General features: G+C 51.1%; 8 protein-coding genes and 1 non-coding gene across 9 annotated transcripts; 5 read left to right on the forward strand and 4 right to left on the reverse strand.

Moving 5' to 3' along the window:
• The first annotated feature begins 551 nt into the window (after positions 1-551).
• On the forward strand, positions 552-3,303 carry sly1 (syntaxin-binding protein). Its single transcript, XM_025704012.1, has 4 exons — positions 552-938; positions 1,002-1,218; positions 1,289-1,671; positions 1,725-3,303. The coding sequence occupies exons 1-4, from the start codon at positions 899-901 to the stop codon at positions 3,200-3,202; spliced, it is 2,118 nt and encodes a 705-aa protein (XP_025562978.1). The 5' UTR covers positions 552-898; the 3' UTR covers positions 3,203-3,303.
• A 432-nt stretch (positions 3,304-3,735) lies between these two features.
• Positions 3,736-4,931, reverse strand: preB (alpha-factor pheromone receptor STE2; the record flags this gene model as incomplete). Its single annotated transcript, XM_025708835.1, has 2 exons — positions 3,736-4,133; positions 4,190-4,931. The coding sequence occupies 2 exons, from the start codon at positions 4,929-4,931 to the stop codon at positions 3,736-3,738; spliced, it is 1,140 nt and encodes a 379-aa protein (XP_025562979.1).
• Positions 4,932-6,480: 1,549 nt separating this feature from the next.
• On the forward strand, positions 6,481-8,588 carry BO88DRAFT_365545 (putative endosomal sorting complex protein TSG101). The gene is made up of 4 exons (XM_025704013.1): positions 6,481-6,568; positions 6,620-6,728; positions 6,792-7,030; positions 7,086-8,588. The coding sequence occupies exons 1-4, from the start codon at positions 6,515-6,517 to the stop codon at positions 8,430-8,432; spliced, it is 1,749 nt and encodes a 582-aa protein (XP_025562980.1). The 5' UTR covers positions 6,481-6,514; the 3' UTR covers positions 8,433-8,588.
• A 192-nt stretch (positions 8,589-8,780) lies between these two features.
• On the reverse strand, positions 8,781-9,385 carry BO88DRAFT_435383 (uncharacterized protein; the record flags this gene model as incomplete). The annotated part of the gene is made up of 2 exons (XM_025709515.1): positions 9,252-9,385; positions 8,781-9,159 (listed from the first exon to the last, which is right to left on the reverse strand). Exons 1-2 carry the CDS (start codon positions 9,371-9,373, stop codon positions 8,781-8,783), a joined length of 501 nt encoding a protein of 166 aa, XP_025562981.1. The 5' UTR covers positions 9,374-9,385.
• A 1,184-nt stretch (positions 9,386-10,569) lies between these two features.
• On the forward strand, positions 10,570-11,438 carry BO88DRAFT_462551 (uncharacterized protein; the record flags this gene model as incomplete). The annotated part of the gene is made up of 3 exons (XM_025711223.1): positions 10,570-10,637; positions 10,677-10,743; positions 10,815-11,438. 3 exons carry the CDS (start codon positions 10,570-10,572, stop codon positions 11,436-11,438), a joined length of 759 nt encoding a protein of 252 aa, XP_025562982.1.
• Positions 11,439-11,720: 282 nt separating this feature from the next.
• Positions 11,721-11,792, forward strand: BO88DRAFT_t148. The gene has a single exon. It is a non-coding gene; the product is annotated as a tRNA-Arg (tRNA).
• A 196-nt stretch (positions 11,793-11,988) lies between these two features.
• Positions 11,989-13,507, forward strand: BO88DRAFT_443827 (kinase-like protein; the record flags this gene model as incomplete). Its single annotated transcript, XM_025710056.1, has 6 exons — positions 11,989-12,233; positions 12,321-12,658; positions 12,715-12,890; positions 12,923-13,018; positions 13,073-13,238; positions 13,290-13,507. 6 exons carry the CDS (start codon positions 11,989-11,991, stop codon positions 13,475-13,477), a joined length of 1,209 nt encoding a protein of 402 aa, XP_025562983.1. The 3' UTR covers positions 13,478-13,507.
• On the reverse strand, positions 13,488-14,391 carry BO88DRAFT_388451 (uncharacterized protein). The gene is made up of 2 exons (XM_025704869.1): positions 14,176-14,391; positions 13,488-14,115 (listed from the first exon to the last, which is right to left on the reverse strand). The coding sequence occupies exons 1-2, from the start codon at positions 14,305-14,307 to the stop codon at positions 13,687-13,689; spliced, it is 561 nt and encodes a 186-aa protein (XP_025562984.1). The 5' UTR covers positions 14,308-14,391; the 3' UTR covers positions 13,488-13,686.
• Positions 14,392-14,779: 388 nt separating this feature from the next.
• On the reverse strand, positions 14,780-16,297 carry BO88DRAFT_453641 (indoleamine 2,3-dioxygenase; the record flags this gene model as incomplete). The annotated part of the gene is made up of 2 exons (XM_025710759.1): positions 14,780-15,955; positions 16,007-16,297. The coding sequence occupies 2 exons, from the start codon at positions 16,295-16,297 to the stop codon at positions 14,780-14,782; spliced, it is 1,467 nt and encodes a 488-aa protein (XP_025562985.1).
• Between the last annotated feature and the right edge of the window lie 1,198 nt (positions 16,298-17,495).

Here is a 17,495-nt window from a genome sequence, read left to right on the forward strand (position 1 = left end):
GCTGCAGCCTCTCTTCTCAGCTCGCTCTCTCTCTCTTTCTTTTTTAGGCAGATTAGAACAAGGTTGTCCACGCTGCAAATAGCTGGATCAACTCTTTCGAATACACCAGCCAAGTACTCCGTATAATAGACGTAAGATAATCTTTGGCTTCCTGAAGAGCCTGCTCTCCTTCTGTTTCTGTCCTTCTCCGGCTTTCTTAAGCAATCCTTTTAAACAAATAAAAGCCTTGTGTTTGTATCCTTGTCCTTGTCACTCTTCTCTCCTGCCAGCCTCACTTTTCTCCTGTCTTCTTCTTTTGGTTGCAAAAGCAGCTGAGGCAAAAAGTCACTCGTACTGCCTTGTCCTGGGTGGACCTTTTCTTCTTATTCTGTCTTAAAAGATGAAAAGAAAAGGTGTTATACAAAGAACCACTCGGGACTGCAGCTTAGCAGCATAGTCATTTGCTTTACGAGGAAGGGTGGAAGGGATAGGGATGGGGGGAGAGGGAGGGTGGTTGGTAGTGCTGGTTGTCGTGAGACTGAGAAAGCCGGGCGGCGCTCGGTTGGGCCACGCCTGAAATGAGCTACGCCTCTTCCGACCTAGCGCTAGGCACATGATCGCAGTGCCCAGATTGGCTGGGCGGGAGCTTATGTCATCTCCTCATCAATTGCGGGAGCTTCTCAGGATGCCAGGTGGAGAGTGTGTAGTTACAGACTGATGAGTGGGTAATTCCTCTCTATCACATTATCTATCTCCAGCGGAGTTTAAAAGTATTGCTGCTGTCCTCCCCGGAATTCACTATCGCATCGCTTGATCTCCTTGCCACTGTCCCCTCACCACATGTCATGAATCTTGGCCATTCCAGGTAATCGTGATAACCATCCGGGGTGAAAGCAAGTCCAGCTTAATTCGAACTACTATGGCCTCGCAACAAACGTCTTTGAGGGACCGTCAGGTCGGTAGGTTTCTGCTGTCCGTATTGGATTTTTACAGATTCTCATAGTTTCCTAACTCAATCTCAGCCTCCATTCACAAGATTCTCAACTTGAACCATGAACCGCAACCCGCGGAAGACGCCCACCACGATGCGTCCGCGCAGGGCCTCATTTCTACCCCAGTACTGAATGAGGATGGCGATCCTATCTGGAAGGTCCTAGTGTTTGATAATATGGGAAGAGATGTCATCAGCAGCGTGCTGCGGGTCAATGACCTCAGAGCTTGGGGAGTCACAATTCATCTGTACGGACCCTGGTCCAGGCCCCTAAATTGATCGCTCCGCGTACGTGACGTAGCTAACGACCTGCGCCAGAAATATCAATTCCACACGATACCCAATTCCCGACGTCCCTGTTGTTTACCTCGTCGAACCTACACCTTCTAACGTCGAAGCGATCACGAACGACCTTTCTCGCGGTCTTTACTCTCCCGCCTACGTCAACTTCCTCTCCTCCGTACCCAGACCCCTCCTCGAAGACTTTGCGTCTCAGATAGCGACAACCGGCACCGCAGAGCATGTCGCACAAGTTTATGATCAGTATCTGAACTTCATTGTGGCTGAGCCGGACCTTTTCAGCCTGGGGTTAGGAAATGATGCATACTGGAAGATCAACAGTGCGCAAACCAGCGACGATGATCTGGACGCGATTGTGGATAGGATTGTAAGCGGGTTGTTCAGCGTTAGCGTCACAATGGGTAGGTTAATTGACATGGTCCTTGTTTCTTAACTGACGGGTGAATACGAACAGGTGCCATCCCCATTATCCGGTGTCCTAAGGGCGGCGCAGCAGAATTGATAGCAACAAAGCTGGACCGCAAGCTACGCGATCACATCCTAAATTCGAAAGACAATTTGTTTTCAAACAAGAAGAACACGCCTGGAGTTCCCTCATCGCGACCCGTTTTGATTATTGTCGATCGCAACGTGGATTTAGTGCCTATGCTTTCCCACTCGTGGACGTACCAGTCTCTGGTGCAGGACGTTCTACAGATGCGCCTCAATCGGATCACCGTGGAGTCCACCGACGAAGCAAACCCTGCGAAGGGCGTGACAAAGAGAGCATATGACTTAAATAGCAATGACTTCTTCTGGAAGCGTAATGCCGGCGCGCCATTTCCTCAGGTTGCGGAAGACATCGATGCGGAGCTTACACGTTACAAGGAGGACGCTACTGAGATCACAAAGAAGACCGGCGCTTCCTCGATTGAAGATCTACAGAACGACACCAGCGCCTCTGCACAGCATCTCAAGGCTGCCATCACACTCCTTCCAGAACTCCGGGAGCGCAAGGCGATTCTTGACATGCACATGAACATTGCGACCGCGCTGCTCAAGGGAATAAAAGACCGCCAGCTGGATAACTTTTTCGAATTGGAAGAAAACATCACCAAGCAAACCAAAGCCCAGATCATGGAACTCATCAACGACTCCAGCAAAGGCAACGAACCCCTGGACAAGCTCCGTCTTTTCATTATCTGGTTCCTGAGCACTGAAACAGAGGTTTCCCGCTCAGAGATGACCCAATTTGAAGAGGCGCTCACTCGCATCGGCGTCACGGATGTGACCCCCATCGCCTATGTCAGACAGGTCCGAGAAATAACGCGCATGACCATGATGACTACCGCAACAGCCGCTCCCCAACAACAGTCCTCTAACCTCTTCCGCGGCTTCTCCTCTCTCTCCAACCAACTGACTGACCGCATCACCTCCGGAGCCCTCGGCGCCAACTTCGACTCCCTCATTTCTGGCGTCAAGAATTTCCTGCCCGCCAACAAGGACCTGACCCTGACCAAGATTACCGAATCCATCATGGACCCAACCTCCGCCTCCAGCTCCGCTATAGCCAAGACAGAAAGCTACCTCTACTTCGACCCCCGCAGCGCCAACGCCCGAGGCGCCATGCCTCCGGCCTCGGCTTCGCGCAACGCCCAAGGACAGAGCCTGAACAGCTCTGGGCCCGGCATGAGCGCCACTTTCGGCCAGCGCCGACAGGCTTTCAACGAAGCGATCGTCTTCACCGTCGGTGGTGGCAGCATGGACGAATACGGCAACTTGCAGGACTGGGTTAGCCGGACAAGCGGACAACCAGGCGCTGACGGTGCCGGGGCCGCCAACCGTGGGGTGCATGGGGCGCCAAAGCGGAGGGTTGTTTACGGCAGCACGGATCTGATGAACGCCAGAGACTTCCTTACGGAATCGTTGGCGAAGTTGGGCAGGGAGGGCTGAGCATGTTTTGACGCAGCTGGGCGGTATTGTGAGAGGAGCGGTCGCAAATAGAATTTGCCTTCAACGTATAGTACTTAGTATAGCTAATTGAAACGCTTATGGTGATGATTCCTATGTCAAAGCCCATTGTAGCGTGGAGTTTACGCGAGAGATACATTATAAAAAGAGTAAGTAGCTGTCGGATACTACTGGAAAATACACCTACTAGTACCAGCTACCCTACCTAAAGAGAAGTTGTTCCATGTAACAAACAATAAAAATTCCATTAGAAGCCAGTTAATCGGCCGCAAAAGAACTACCTATCATGCCAATAGACACGGTAATAAGCATAAAACAAACGAAATAAAAGTCACTGATGCACGGTGCATCGCAACAAGTTAGAAGCCAGTCACAAAAGAAAACCATAATTGAAATGAGCAGTCCCGAGATAACAACGTGACGATAACCACCATACCTAGATTCCACGACCCCAGAGAAATACGAACAAGTCCCTCCGAATCACACTAACGGAGCAGTGGTATTCATGATCCGGTTCAAACCATATCCCTCTCCCTCTTGAAGCTCTGCACTGAGATTTCGTGCTCGACAGTGATGCCGATTTCCTCGGTATTGGTCTGCTGCTTGAGCTGCTTGGAGGAACCATTATCGGCGTAGCAGGTAGAGACTGGATTCATAGTTGGTGTTGAGGAAGTAGTGGTAGTTGTAGTGTTTCTACTGTCCAAGACAGGGAAGGAGAGCACGTTCCAGAGGTTGCGGCCTGACGAACCAGATCCGGAGCCGGTGGCAGGGCCAGAGCCAGCGCCAGTGGAGACTTTGATCAAGGTGACGCCGGCCCAGATGGAGGAGAGGGGGAGGGAGATGGTCACTAGGGTGACGACGTTGGAGGATAGGGCTGGGACGGCGGCGATGTAGTGGATGATTGAGAAGATGGCTGTGTACGGGGTTCAGTTAGATATTTGACGGTAAGAGAGTAGGATGTTTGCATACCTGGAATGACCAGAGTCTGGCAACCCATAACGAAGATGACCTTCATCGGGCCAAAGTCCCGCACACCGAGTCTGCGACGCTGACGAATAGCGAATCCGAGCTTGCCAACGAAGATGGCGCAGAAGAAGCAGATGCTGATTGTGGCGGTGATGTTCTCTGCACTCTGAAGCCAGACGAGATGGATGCTGCTTTCGGCTGCCATGATTGTTATGGCGTTCTCGACCATCATGGCCATGCGGAATCCAACTGGAATCAGTGCAATCACGATGGACAGTGAGAGGAGGATCTGTCGGTATACACGGCCGAGGTTCGCGCAGATGACCTGGACCTGCAGGACGAGCGAAGCCTCGACGCATATCACGAGGATGGTGTAGAATACCACTGCGATGACGGAATTGGCGTATGCGGAGGTTGGCACTTGGGAGAAGTCTCCGGAGAAGTAGGCATACACTCTCACGAAGTCGGTAGTGAAATACACGATTTGACAGAAGAGACGGCCGACGTTGGAGAGCAGGGCAGCGCAATTGAGGATGAAGACGCTGGAACTGCGCTTCTCGGGTCTGGTCAGGAGTAGGAGGATGACGAAGAGCACGATGGAAGCTCCAAGCTGGGCGCCATAGTTGGTGCAGATCTGGATGCAGTACTGCAAGAAGGTGTCAATGTCCTGCACGTTCACCTCGAAGGGAGTCCCATCGCCGATATGGAAGGTGACGTTCTGGGTAAAAGGATCCAATGAGGCCATTGTGGCTGTTTTCTTGTAGCAGGTATGGTTGATATGCTCTGCAACGTGAGGATCAAGTATCACGAGTTGCTAAGGTGGACAGGTTCTTCAACGGACGAAGATGGGAGGTTGAGAAGGCGACTTGTATAGACCATCGAAAGGAAATAACAGATGTTCAGGCAATACGGCCAAGCTTGCCTCCCAACTTAAAAGCCATGGCTGTACATTCATCGTGCCAAGGCACCTTGCGATGCTGCATATTGTCTTGCAACACCGAAACAGACAATATGTAGGATGGAGCTGATATGAGGGCAACAATACTATGATGGAACAAAGTGGATACCAACCCTAAACAATGCCAATCTTCACCGCATTGAGCAAAAAGCTCCAGAAGGTGTTTGTGAAAATGCTAAATGTAAGACAAACAATATCAAGTTCATTTCAAAGAACAATGGCAAGTGGAAAGGGGGGCCCCTGGTGGAAGACTAGATTGTTGGTCAACACTAATCACGTACAGACATGTATTCACCTCTTACCTCTGGTAATATATTTGTCCATGAGAATATTCGGGTCTGTTGGACCGGATCAATATTCTTGTATCTGTACATTCGTCTAGCTACTATGTATCATGGGGTGTGTATTTCATCCGATCCAGGAGCTGGGAATGAGAACCCGCCGCTCCCATATTGTATGTCCTGAGCAGCGCAATGGTTTCCTGGAGTAAATAGGCCTTAGTCCTTTGGATAGCCTGATTATGTGTTATTCCATGTAGAATGCGTTCGGGCTGAAACACCTTGGCCCAAAGCTAAATGGTTGGCTATACGTATCTCTCGCGAAATTGTCGGGTGTTTTGGGGATTCCCATCAAGCTATTGGTAGTCGTAATATCATCTAAAATCTAGTCGCTTTTGCGCCATCGCCTATGAGTGCTTAGCAATGAGGTCAGCTAAAATCAAGTGTCTGGAGAGCTTCCAGACTCATGTCAATTCCAGGCCCCCAGCTAACACCATTACTATACTATTGGTTTGGGGGTTGGGGGTAATGGAATGCCACACGATAGGGGCGAGTCAGTACCGGGAGGCAGAACCGACTTTGTAGCAGCAGATAAAACTTCGGCCTGTAGGTACTAGTGAAGTTATGCATGACTGTGAGGTGACGGAAAGTCTTTGATACTGCTAGTAGGATACAAGTACCATGTTTTGTTCATGATAACCGAGAGAATGATGCTTGTGATGCCACACGCCATTTAGTGCTACGTAGCTTAGTACCCTATCCTTTTTATATCTTCCACTTCCAGCCACAGCACTAAACTTCTTACTACACTTTACTCTTCATCCGTTGACCCTGCACAATTCCTAAATCACCAAAACATCCCAAAAGAGTTTATTTTCGCTAGGATATAGATTTCAAGAATGATTGAGTATTGACAAGGTGATGTTATAGATCAAGATGTCAGCGGGAGAAGTTGCGGGGAACTGCCGCGGCGGTGGAGCGAGGCTGCGAGGCACCAACAATGCCCAGCTAGTCTAGCTCCCACTCCCACTCCCACTCCAACTCCAAATCCGCCATCCCACTTCCCCATCATGCGCCTTCGCCCCCTCCAACATGGCTGCTGTGCCGCAAAGGACGCTTAACTGGCTGTACAGTGTCCTTATCAGGGTAGATAGTCACCAAACACATGCCCATGCAGTCTTCCACTGACAAGGATAGGACCACTACGATCCCCGACAAACCTACCAGGACCCCAATCGCACCTACTATGATGTAGCCAATGTGCTCGGTCAATACCCTTCACTGGGCCCCAGGACTGAAGTTTACAGTATGCCACCATTATGCGATTCTATTGCGCTCCTGCTGACCGCGTCATTTCCTTGACTTCTAGCATACGAAAACGGTTTCTCCGCCCTCCTCCTCCAACTGACCGGCACGTTGCCAGTGACGTTCCGCGGCACTGTTTACAAGTTTCCCATCACACTATGGATCCCCAACACATACCCCAGGGAACCACCATTGGTCTATGTAACACCAACACAAGACATGGCCGTTCGTGTGGGTCAGCATGTCACTTTGGAAGGGAGGGTGTACCATCACTATCTGGCACACTGGGCTGAGGCATGGGAGGTTAGTCATCGTGCACTCGCAATGCGCATGTCAAATCGCTGACACTCTAGCTTAGCGATCATCTTTGATTGATTTCCTAATGATACTTCGTGAGGTATTTGCCAAGGAGCCGCCGGTGAGATACAAACAACAACAGCCTGTACAGCCGCGACCGCCGCCAGCGCAGGTACAGGCACAAGCACCTCCTCTACCCCCTTTGCCTCCGGAGCTTGATACCACAATCAATCGGCCGTCGCCTACCCATAGTGCACCGAATGCTTCTCCGCAAGTAACTGCTCAGGTGCCACCGCCGCCGCCCCCCAAGCCTGGGCAGACACCTGAGCCACAACCACAGAGCACTCCGTCCTCAGCGCGATACTCGTCACCCCCTCCGCTACCCCCATTGCCACCGAAGGAACATGATGCTAGGCGGCTACAGATGCAACCACAGGCAAACATGGGCAGTCCCATGAACAGGCCACAGTACGCACCAGAGCGCAGTCAAGCACCTGCAATGGCATCGGGGCAGTATCATTTGCCCCAACAGCCGCAACACGTCTCCCAGTCGACACCGGCATACCAGGCTGGGCCAGGGCAGTTCCGGCCATTGAACGGTACCCCCGTTACTCGTCCAGATGATCCGAGTCGTGGGCTTCCGCAACAGAATACTTACTACCCCGTACAACAAGCCCCTCCTGCAGCTTATCAGAGACCTCCGCCACAGCAGGTCCCACCCCAAGCGTCGCCACATGCTGGACTTCAGCAAGCACAACAACCGGCTGCCCATCCCAAGGCAGAGGCGCAAGATCTTCTCACCTCTCCCTTTGAGCTCGAGCTCCCCTCGTTCGCACCCACCGGCCCGGCCCCCCCAATTCCACCGAATCCTGAGAAGGACGCCTTACTACGCGCTGTTTCCAAGACTCTTGCAGAAACACTGCAAGCAAATGTTTCACAGTCCGAGACTGCCGCTCAATCCTTGATTTCTCAATCCCACTCGCTGCATGCGGCAATTGCCACTCTTCAAGGCGAAGTATCGTCGCTCAACACACTCAATGCGACCCTTCAATCAAACACCACAACCCTGCAGCAATCTCTCATGCGCGCAGATGGCGTCATCGCCGATGCGCAAAGCCGTATATCATCATCAGCCCCTTCATCGAGCACAGATCCCGTTGCGTCGGGTCTTCCACCGATCGACGAAGTTCTCGTCGCCCCGACCGTTGTCGGCAAACAATTGTATGACTTGGTTGCAGAGGAACGCGGTATCCAGCAGGCTATCTACGCCCTTCAAGCTGCGCTGGTTAAGGGTGTCATTGGTGTTGAGACCTGGTCACGTCACACGCGTGGCCTTGCGCGAGAAGCGTTCTTGAAACGGGCATTGATACGGAAGATAGGCAAAGGCATGGGATTGGAAGTGCATTGATGTTATGAAGATGGAATCACTCTTTCTTAATTGCGAGACCTATGTAGACGGATCTGTAGATAGATACCCATAAGGTCGATACATGTGGGCCAGACAATGTACATAGCTTGGCGTCCGTAGTTGGTTTGAAATAGCAAGTGCAAGAGCACTACTTCGTACGATTTTCAACAATCAGGAAACAGAAAGCAGAAGAATCAACTAGACTTTAGAGAAAACCCGAGTGACCAAACGTTTTCAAACCCATAACCTTCGACACAACTACCCGACAGTAAGCCATTTCCACAACCATTATCCCTCACCCCCATTCCACCAACAACTACAATCCCTATATGATCTCCAACTATCTCACTAGACCACAACCCCCCCAACAAGAGCAACAGCACCAACCAACCCAATCATCCACCTACTCACCGACGCAGAAACACTACCACCACCACTCGACTTCGTCTCCTCCGCAGCCTTCGCCTCACCCACCCCCGTCGCCGCAATCTGTCTCTTCACCTCAGCAAAGTAACTCTGCACGTCCGTCGGCAGCGCCTTATACCACTCGGGGGTATTCCCAGCGCTGAACTCACTTGCCATGGCGACGCGCTTCGCGGGCACGAAGAGCTGCGCGAGCGCCGTGGGAGGAACGGCTGTGATGACTTGATGCACGACGGCGTGTGGCGGCGGGGAGACGCTCTCTAGGTTGGGTGGTGGTTGGGTTTGTGTGGGGAGGGAAGGTTTTCTGTATGAGATTATCAGTAAACATATAATCATCGCTGATTATGTGGGATTGTTTGGTTTGGTCAGGTTATTGGGAGAATGGGAGGCACGTACAAGGCTTGCGCGAGAGCGACGAGGTTATTGTCGTTGAGGTTCACATTGGGGATGGGTTCGGGGGCACATATGACTGTGGTGGCTAGGAGGGTGGGGAGGAGGAAGAGGGAGGAGAGGCGCATTTTGATGGTGGTACTATTATATTATTTTTCTGTTGGTATATTTGGTTCTGATGTGGTGTTGGAGGAAGTAGTAGAAAGAGAGGTACTACTGGAGGGTGGAGTGTAGTAGATAATAGTATATGGGACGGGATGGGTTGGGACTGGGACTGGGACTGGGACAGTTAGGGTGCAGGGGCACATCATCATATGCATGGGAACTGGTTCCAACTTGGACCGAGATCCGATGTGTGAGGGGAATAAACGGATAGGATCGTCGTGGAGAAGGGCCCGGGCTAAGATTGAGGGATCTGCCATACTTAGGGGAACTTCTGAAGCGTAGTCTGGGCTTTTAGTTCGAGACTCAATTTTAGAGTTGGATTTTGCCCTATGCTTTGGGGGAATAGAGGGGACGGGTGTAACCTATTGTGGATGGGAGATAGACAAAGGGTGAAACGGGCTAGATTTGGGTGGGTGTAGGTTTTAAGTTGGGTGTTATTTTTTCTAGGTCTATCAATGGCCGCTGGATTGAGGTATGGCTCGCAATCTTCACGTAGTGAAGCTTCGCGGTAGATCTCGAATCTTGTATGTCTGGGTAAGTGGATCAGAGCTTAGGACTGACGAGCAATAAAGGTTGACAATATGTGACTTCTTGGCTATTCTTCGTTTGTCGGTGGTTGCCCTTGTTCAATGATGAACAGATAGGGCTATACTCCCATCACATTGTCCTCAGGGCCCCTTATCATCCACTATGTGAGACATACTACTGTCTACATGGTACATGGGTCACCAAACAAAAGAATAATCAGAGGTACATGACCCATTCAATAATAGAAAGCAGGAACCTGCCCAACATATGCAGTACTTGATAGGTTACATTGTGTGAACCTCAACTCTGTTAATGAAGATACTCTGCTAGTGCATTGAAGGTTCTACACAATCACAGCTAAACAATATTTATCCACCACGTGAAGTACCGACAGGATGGACGTTTAAGGGAATAGCCTCTTGTCTTCATCATGCTAGACATCTACTCACAAAGTCGGATCATGCCCGACGACAATGAGAACTTTCCAGCGAATTTCCGCTAGCAAATCGAAATAAGAAAGACAGAAATGAAATGCTTCGAAGACTATTTACCTTGTGTAACCATAAAAGACCCTCGACATCCACCAAAGAGAATATGCAGATGCTATACAAATAAATGACTGCAATCTAAAATGGCTTCCACAAATCCCTCATCGCAAGTGCCCTGGTTCGAGATGGAGCCAGCTAAGATTGGGATGAAGTGAGCCGAAGCGGTTACAATCTGGCTGCAAGAGGCCAGAATACCCTGTGCTTTCATTGGAGAGGTCGCTTTGGAAAGTTACGGCGTCGAGATTCCCGTTAGGCTGGTAAGTTCTGTTCTTCACCCATATCCTGCTAACATTCAAGAAGAAGGAAGGATACTAACACAAGTCTGCAGGGAACCACCCTCATTGTCGCCGACGCAAAAATACACGAAGCAGCCGAAGCTCTCCGTACCAACGGCCTCGAGCCCTGCAAAGGAGGCGAGAATTGCGACTGGGAGAACGATGCTCTAACTGAAGAAGCGTCATCAGCGGCGCCCTATCATTTTCACCTTGAACATGGCCCACAAGGTAGCCCTCCGTTTTGGTGTGAGTCGCTCAAAGTGTACAAGAAGTCTGATATTGATCCAAAGCTGCCTGATCCTGGACTGAGTGTTCCAGGGCCTGAGGATCGGAATTACATGGCTGTTACGGACCCTCGCTTGCCGCAACTGGGGCATTGGAAGAGCGGGACGTATCCCGTTCAGATTCTCTCAAAGCCACGATTCTTCGAGACAATGTTCAACCAGGCAGTCAATTGTCATCCAGATGGATTGCCTGATGATCATCTCACCCCCTGGGAATGGAATGTGTTCCGGCTGAAACAGATGGGTGATGGTGGACAGCCGAACAGCCACATGGTCGAGGGTCTTGAAATGCCGGCGCGTCGGTACATTGAGCTCCTCGATATGGAAGACCTTAAGCCCAGCCGAGATTTTCTCGCTCAGGTGAGACTTGGGAGGAATGGCAAGGGTTTGTAAAGGTGGTAGATTTCTAAAGTGATGACCATCTGGTAGACACTATAGAGATAATTAGAGAGCCAGTGCCCAAATGGATTGCCTTTTTACTGCTTGATCTCCTTCATGGTGCTCATCTCACTCATCACAATTACTAGTATTATTGACATAGATATAACTGGAGAGCTCTAATATCTGAGCCCCAAGCTAATATCCATACAATGGTTTATCCTCGACTAGCCGTCCTTAGCGCTGCCAGTACCATTGGCTGATAAAGCCATAAATAACCAGCCAGATATATCTGCTGGCCTGCTGGCCCAATGGTAAGGCGCTTGACTACGGATCAAGAGATTGCAGGTTCGAGTCCTGCGTAGGTCAATTTTTTGCCTCCTCAGACTCCATCTGAGGGTCTTTTTTTTCCGGTCCCAAATATTGTGGTGGATCTGATTAGTCTTTCCGCATTCAGCCTAGCGCGCTACTCCTGTAGACCCGCCCTGTGATTGCTCCGCTCTCATGGTCAACATTAACGCCAGATACATGCCCGTTGACGTTAAACCCGCTTTCACCTTGAATCATGCGCTCAGCGCTACTGAGATCTCTATCCCAGCTAGGGCGACGCTGGAAACCCTTAGCATTTAACAACCCCAACTTCACCCGAATCCCCAATTGCCACATAATAGAAGAAGAGACTCTCCCCGAATATAGCGCCTCACAATACTATCCCACTCGAATAGGAGAAGTCATCAAAGATCAGTACCAAGTCATTGGTAAATTAGGATATGGATTGACTTCGACGGCGTGGCTTGCGCGGGACATGGAGTGGGATATTCATGATTTCCTTTGCTGTTAGTAATCTGCTGAAGGGTGTATCTTGATGCTTACTATATACATGAATTATCACTACAGTAACCGTCGCTATGTCATGCTCAAGATCTTCCTCCAGGCGGAGTGTATGGGAAAGCACGTTGAAGACGAGCTCGATATGTATAGACGGATGGAACAGCAGTCTGAAAGTAATCATCCCGGTCGCGATGTTATAAGAACGTTGCTCGATACGTTCTATATCAACGGGCCGGGGGATAAGCATCGCTGTCTCGAGCACCCACCGTTATGGGAGAGTGTTCTAACCTTCTTGCGCCGGAACTCGGTGAAAAGGTTACCTTCGGTGATTCTTGCTGTTGTTCTTCATCGGTTGTTTATGGCGTTGGATTACCTTCATACGGAGTGTGGGGTTGCGCATACTGGTTTGTAGTCCACTATCTATCCGGTTTCTTGGTTCTCACTAGTTGCGATATTTTAGATATCAAGGCGGATAACATCATGCTCGGCATCAACGATGACTCAGTCTTCACTGACATCGAAGAGAACGAGCTCCAACGACCCATCCCGAGGAAAGAGGTCGATGACAGAATAATATACATGTCCCGGGAACTCAAATTACCCAAGGATGTTGGTGGTCCCGTGCTCTGTGATTTGGTTCTGCCATGGTCATCAATGATGAATATCAGAGGGAATTCATTCAGCCTCGGATTTATCGAGCGCCGGAGGTGATACTGGGAGTTCCGTGGACGTATAGTGTTGATATATGGAATGTGGGGTGCATGGTAAGATAATCTTCCTTATTATACTATGGAAGCCTGCTTATGTTTGATGAAAAGGTTTGGGATCTCTACGAAGGTGGTTGTTTGTTTACGGGATACGATCCTGTAGATGAGAGGTACCGGAGTCGAGCGCATTTTGCGGAGATAATTAATCTTCTTGGACCACCGCCTGAGAGTTTGCTTGCGCAGGGGGAGTTGAGAGATGAGTTTTTCTCAAATGAAGGTAGATTATAGATTCAGAAAGTTTTCAAAGTCCATTGACTGACGAGTATAGGTGCTTTCCTCCATCCGGAGTTATTGACCGAACGGATCCCCCTTGAAGAAAGGGAGACGACTCTGGAGGGAAAGGCAGAGAGGGAGGCATTTTTGCGTCTCATGCAAAAGATGCTGCAGTGGGAGCCGAGTAAGCGTAGTTCTGCTCGGGAGTTGGCGGAGGACGAGTGGATACATAGTTATATATGATTTACTAAAGCCTCTCTGTACTACATCGTCATGTACCACATTGAATATGAATACGTTAAAAAATAGACCCTTGGTTGCTTCATAGTGCGTAATATTGGTACAAGCCACACGGCATGATAAAGCAAATCAATTAACGCCATTCCCATATCAAACTGTCGTATCACATAACTTCAACCCCCTTCCATCCATTTCTCATCCGGAGGGAGTGATCAATACCTCTTCTGAACCTCACTTTCGACCCCCCTCTCCCTAACCTTCCCCTCATCATGCACATCCCTCCACTTCCTCTCCTCCTCCTCATCCCCCGTCGCCGCAGCAGCGACCTTCCCCACAGCTCCCTTAGCTCTACCCTCAACGCCCTCCTTCCAATCCCTCACCTGGCCCTCCGCCTCGGCCTGCTTTCCAGCCGCATTCTGCTCCTGTCCAGCCTTCCTCAGCCCCTCATTTCCAATCAGATTGCCCAGGGACTCCTTCGCAGAACCGACGGTCTGGTCCCAGCTGCCGTTGCTGCGCTGAGGGTGGTCTGTGGCCGCAGCGCCCGTGGCAGGGTCAGCGGTAACGGGACCAAGCTTGGTGAAGTTGTTGTGGCTGGCGTTGTGCTCGGCTTCGCCGCGGGATTGGGTGGCAGAGCCGGTGGACTAAATGGAGGTTGTTAGTTTGTGGGGTTGATGTTGATGGGGATGGGAAGGGGAACGAACCTGGGTGGAGGAGTCGCCGGTTAGGGAGCCAGCGGCGCGTTGGACCATGCCGGTTGCTTGGTCGACGTAGGATTTAAGGGTCGAGGTGGTGGTGGTTGTGTTGTTGTTGTTGGGGGAGTCGGTGGAGGACATTGTGGTTGTTGGTGTGTAGTGTTGGTATTGAGAAAGGTAATAGAGAGTAGTAGATTGATTGTAGTGTAGTGTAGTAGTGGTTATTTGCTTCTTGTTGTGATGTTGTATTGATTGTGTTGATGTAGTGGGTGTATTTATAGATAGATGGTGGTGGTGAGTCCGGGGTACATGACGTCAAACACCGACGTCATCGCCAGGCACGGCAGAGTCGAAGTGACCAAAATAGATCCGCAACAGGAACAAAAGGGGCAAGGAGGCAAACAGGCAAGTAGGAATGACGTCCAATCTCTCATGCATTCATCAGTCTCGTCATAATCAAATTATTCATCGCTCTATGTACATCGATCATCCCCCCCTCGTCATCGTCATCGTCATCGGCTGTCTCAATGCTGATAGAGAATGCACCGACCCGCTCATTAGTGAATCATGAACAAACAAAAACAAAACCATGCAGCATCTATTCCATGCAATGCTACCAATGACATATGCCACCCTCACTGTCATCCGCTGCCCATGTTCCTGACAGCCCCACTACCTGGAGATGTCCATCGTGATCCTCGTCCACTTTGCTCAGCGCCGCAAAGCTAGACTCTGACGGTCCTGTGCTCAACAGCCGACGGGCCCATGCATCGATCGCTGGCTCGCCCGTCTCGTCCCGTGCTTGTTTCAGGAACGGGATCAAGGCTGTTCCACCCGTGCCCCGCAATTTCTTGCTGTCTGGCTTCTCGCCGTTTCGGGCGGTCGCCAAGTTGATGGGTCTCTTGGGACTGGTAGCGCGCGCTGGGCGACTGGATCGAGCGTCCCGAGATTGGATAATGATATAGCGGGATACGACTTGGATGTGCTTGTCGCGCATTGCCCGAAGCATCGACAGACATGCATCGTATGCAATGCACAGTGCCTTGTCCGACCGTCGTGCTTCCACGTACTGCCGGATGTTGGCCACTGCATTGACATGCTCCAAGAAACGACGGTGCGCTGCAGGCATGTATGTACGCATCTCCTGAATGAACCCGTGACGAGGTGCTCCAGCAACTCCCTCTTTCTCGTCCTTCATCGGGGTGTTGCTCGGACGCGTCTCCCCGGTCGGACGGTGCTCAATACCCAGAGCGATGTCAAAAAACTGGATCAGTGAGCTCTGGGCGTTGCTACCGCCGCCATACTGTCGATACTCGGGCTGCGCGTTTCCATGATCGTATAGTAGACCATGCGGGAGACCAGCATCAGCCATATTCTTGCTCCCAGCCAAGTAGGGCCGGATGCGGTGGTAAAACACGTACGGATCGCAATGCTCGTACATGCGCTCCAGCAGCGACCCTACCTCGTCCAGCACCTCGGCAAGTCGCTGCAAGCATTCGGTGACTACCAGACTGTTTCCAGCCCGGGCCGCTGCAATTGCTTGCAGCACCAGCGGGATCGAGGGTGCCCCACGAGCTTCAATAGCCACTGAGACCAGGTAGAACCACTTCTCATCCAAAGACCCTGTGAATGTGTTGATGGTGTCCAGATTACGTAAATCATCGATCGATTCCTCCGGGAAAATAGGCTTATAGTTCCACAAACACACCCCTGCATAAGTGGCCACGGGTGGCAGACCCAGGTGCTCGCAGACGTCGAATAGTGGGACGGTCAGCTGAGGCGGGATTTTCTGGTCACCAGAATTAGCTCAGGAACCACTTTGTAGCTTTGTGTTACCTACCTCTGCCGGCTTGCTGCCCCCCCACACATACCCATGCAGCATAAATACCAGTACGACATAGGCCCTGCGCCACTCGTTCTCCGACTGGAGATATGATGTAGACAGCGTGGACATATGGTCGACCACCTCCCGGATCCTCCGGCTAGTCAGAAGTGCCTGCAGGTTGGAAACGACCCACTCCCACTTGGCATAATAAGGGTCTGGCAAGATCTCAAGCGGTGGCTCTGGAGGGAGGAAGCCATGATCCGCCGAGATGCCATAGTCCGCCAATGCTGGGATCGGAGGAAGCATGATGATGGGACGGCTCAAAACAACCTAAACGACACAATATACGAGTCGGGGTGAATGGAAATGCCCAAAGAGCCAGCGACGACGCCTAATATTAAGGTAGTAGATGCTCACGTGCGAGTGGGCTCACAGCGAGGGCAGTCGCGTAAGGTTCGCTGATTGTCCGAGACTTGACGTCGAGCGGAATAATATGGAAGCCCGGAGGAAGGAGAGGTTCCAGTGCCCGGACGTGAGTCCGGACAATCTCTAGGGAAAGCAACAGTCGTGTGACGCACACACTGCGACAAAGCAGGCGAGATCCCAACCGACCAAGTAAAAGCTGACAAGATCGGACACAAACAGAAGTAGGTGTCGTGTCGGGCCTGTTACGGACGCCTCACAACTGCGATGCAGTCAGGAAAACAAGGCTTCGGTTGATCTGACCCAGGTCACAGCAAGAAGAGCAAGGCTCAGAGCAGGAGACCAGGCACGAAAGGCAACGCCAGGTCTGGTAATCGTCAGAAAAGTGAGGTTTGTGAAGGTCACGGGAACAACCGGGACAGATTTGGACACAAAAGATGGCGAGATGAGGGAGGGAAAGGTAAAAAGGAAAGGGGAAGGAAAATTTGCTCAAACTAAGCCCATCGTACAATGGTCCTCTCCCGAAGTTAAATAATCAGCGACCATTTTCCACCAGGACAAGTTCCCAGGAAAGCCGCGAGGACCGAATAGCCGGACGAGAGAATTAATCAGCCTGGCGACCCAGGGCCAGTCATTCCGTAATAACGGCGATTGTGTCACCCGGAAACCGTCGACCGACACGAAACAGGGGTAGAGCCAGCGATCGTGGAGGTAGTATATTCTGTACCCATGGTGAAGGGTAGGACAGTTGACTAGTCCGTGGATGGACCGTAGTGACCAGAGGTCAAGTGGGCCGGAACCAACTTAAGTCCAGGCCAGACGGGAGAGAGTAGAGGCGAACATTTGCCTCTGGAAGAAAAGGCAGTGGCCAGGAAGACGGGCGGTTTGAGAGACAGAGTTGAGGTTGTTTGGGGGAATCATGGTTGAAGATATCCGTCATATCAGCGGCGACGGAGAAGGGAGGCGTGAACTGTGATCCATCCCATGGGTAAAGTTGATGGGCGCAGGCGCATCTGGAGTAGATGAGGCCCTTGGGACAGCGCCAGCGGGAGGACTGGGTGCGAGCGAAAGGGGTGTCCAC

The sequence above is a fragment of the Aspergillus vadensis genome (assembly GCF_003184925.1).
Source record: "Aspergillus vadensis CBS 113365 unplaced genomic scaffold BO88scaffold_11, whole genome shotgun sequence".
NCBI classification, from domain to species: Eukaryota; Fungi; Ascomycota; class Eurotiomycetes; order Eurotiales; family Aspergillaceae; genus Aspergillus; species Aspergillus vadensis.

What these genes read in the sequence shown, in the direction of transcription:
- BO88DRAFT_388451 (XM_025704869.1), bottom strand. Translation starts at nt 14,307, where the DNA reads ATGTCCTCCACCGACTCCCCCAACAACAACAACACAACCACCACCACC. An exon ending in CCGGCGACTCCTCCACCCAG is followed by an intron (nt 14,116 to 14,175) that starts GTTCGTTCCCCT and finishes ACCTCCATTTAG; the next exon opens with TCCACCGGCTCTGCCACCCA.
- BO88DRAFT_365545 (XM_025704013.1), top strand. Translation starts at nt 6,515, where the DNA reads ATGGCTGCTGTGCCGCAAAGGACGCTTAACTGGCTGTACAGTGTCCTT. An exon ending in TGTACAGTGTCCTTATCAGG is followed by an intron (nt 6,569 to 6,619) that starts GTAGATAGTCAC and finishes TGACAAGGATAG; the next exon opens with GACCACTACGATCCCCGACA. An exon ending in CCCCAGGACTGAAGTTTACA is followed by an intron (nt 6,729 to 6,791) that starts GTATGCCACCAT and finishes CTTGACTTCTAG; the next exon opens with CATACGAAAACGGTTTCTCC.
- sly1 (XM_025704012.1), top strand. Translation starts at nt 899, where the DNA reads ATGGCCTCGCAACAAACGTCTTTGAGGGACCGTCAGGTCG. An exon ending in TGGGGAGTCACAATTCATCT is followed by an intron (nt 1,219 to 1,288) that starts GTACGGACCCTG and finishes GACCTGCGCCAG; the next exon opens with AAATATCAATTCCACACGAT. An exon ending in CAGCGTTAGCGTCACAATGG is followed by an intron (nt 1,672 to 1,724) that starts GTAGGTTAATTG and finishes GAATACGAACAG; the next exon opens with GTGCCATCCCCATTATCCGG.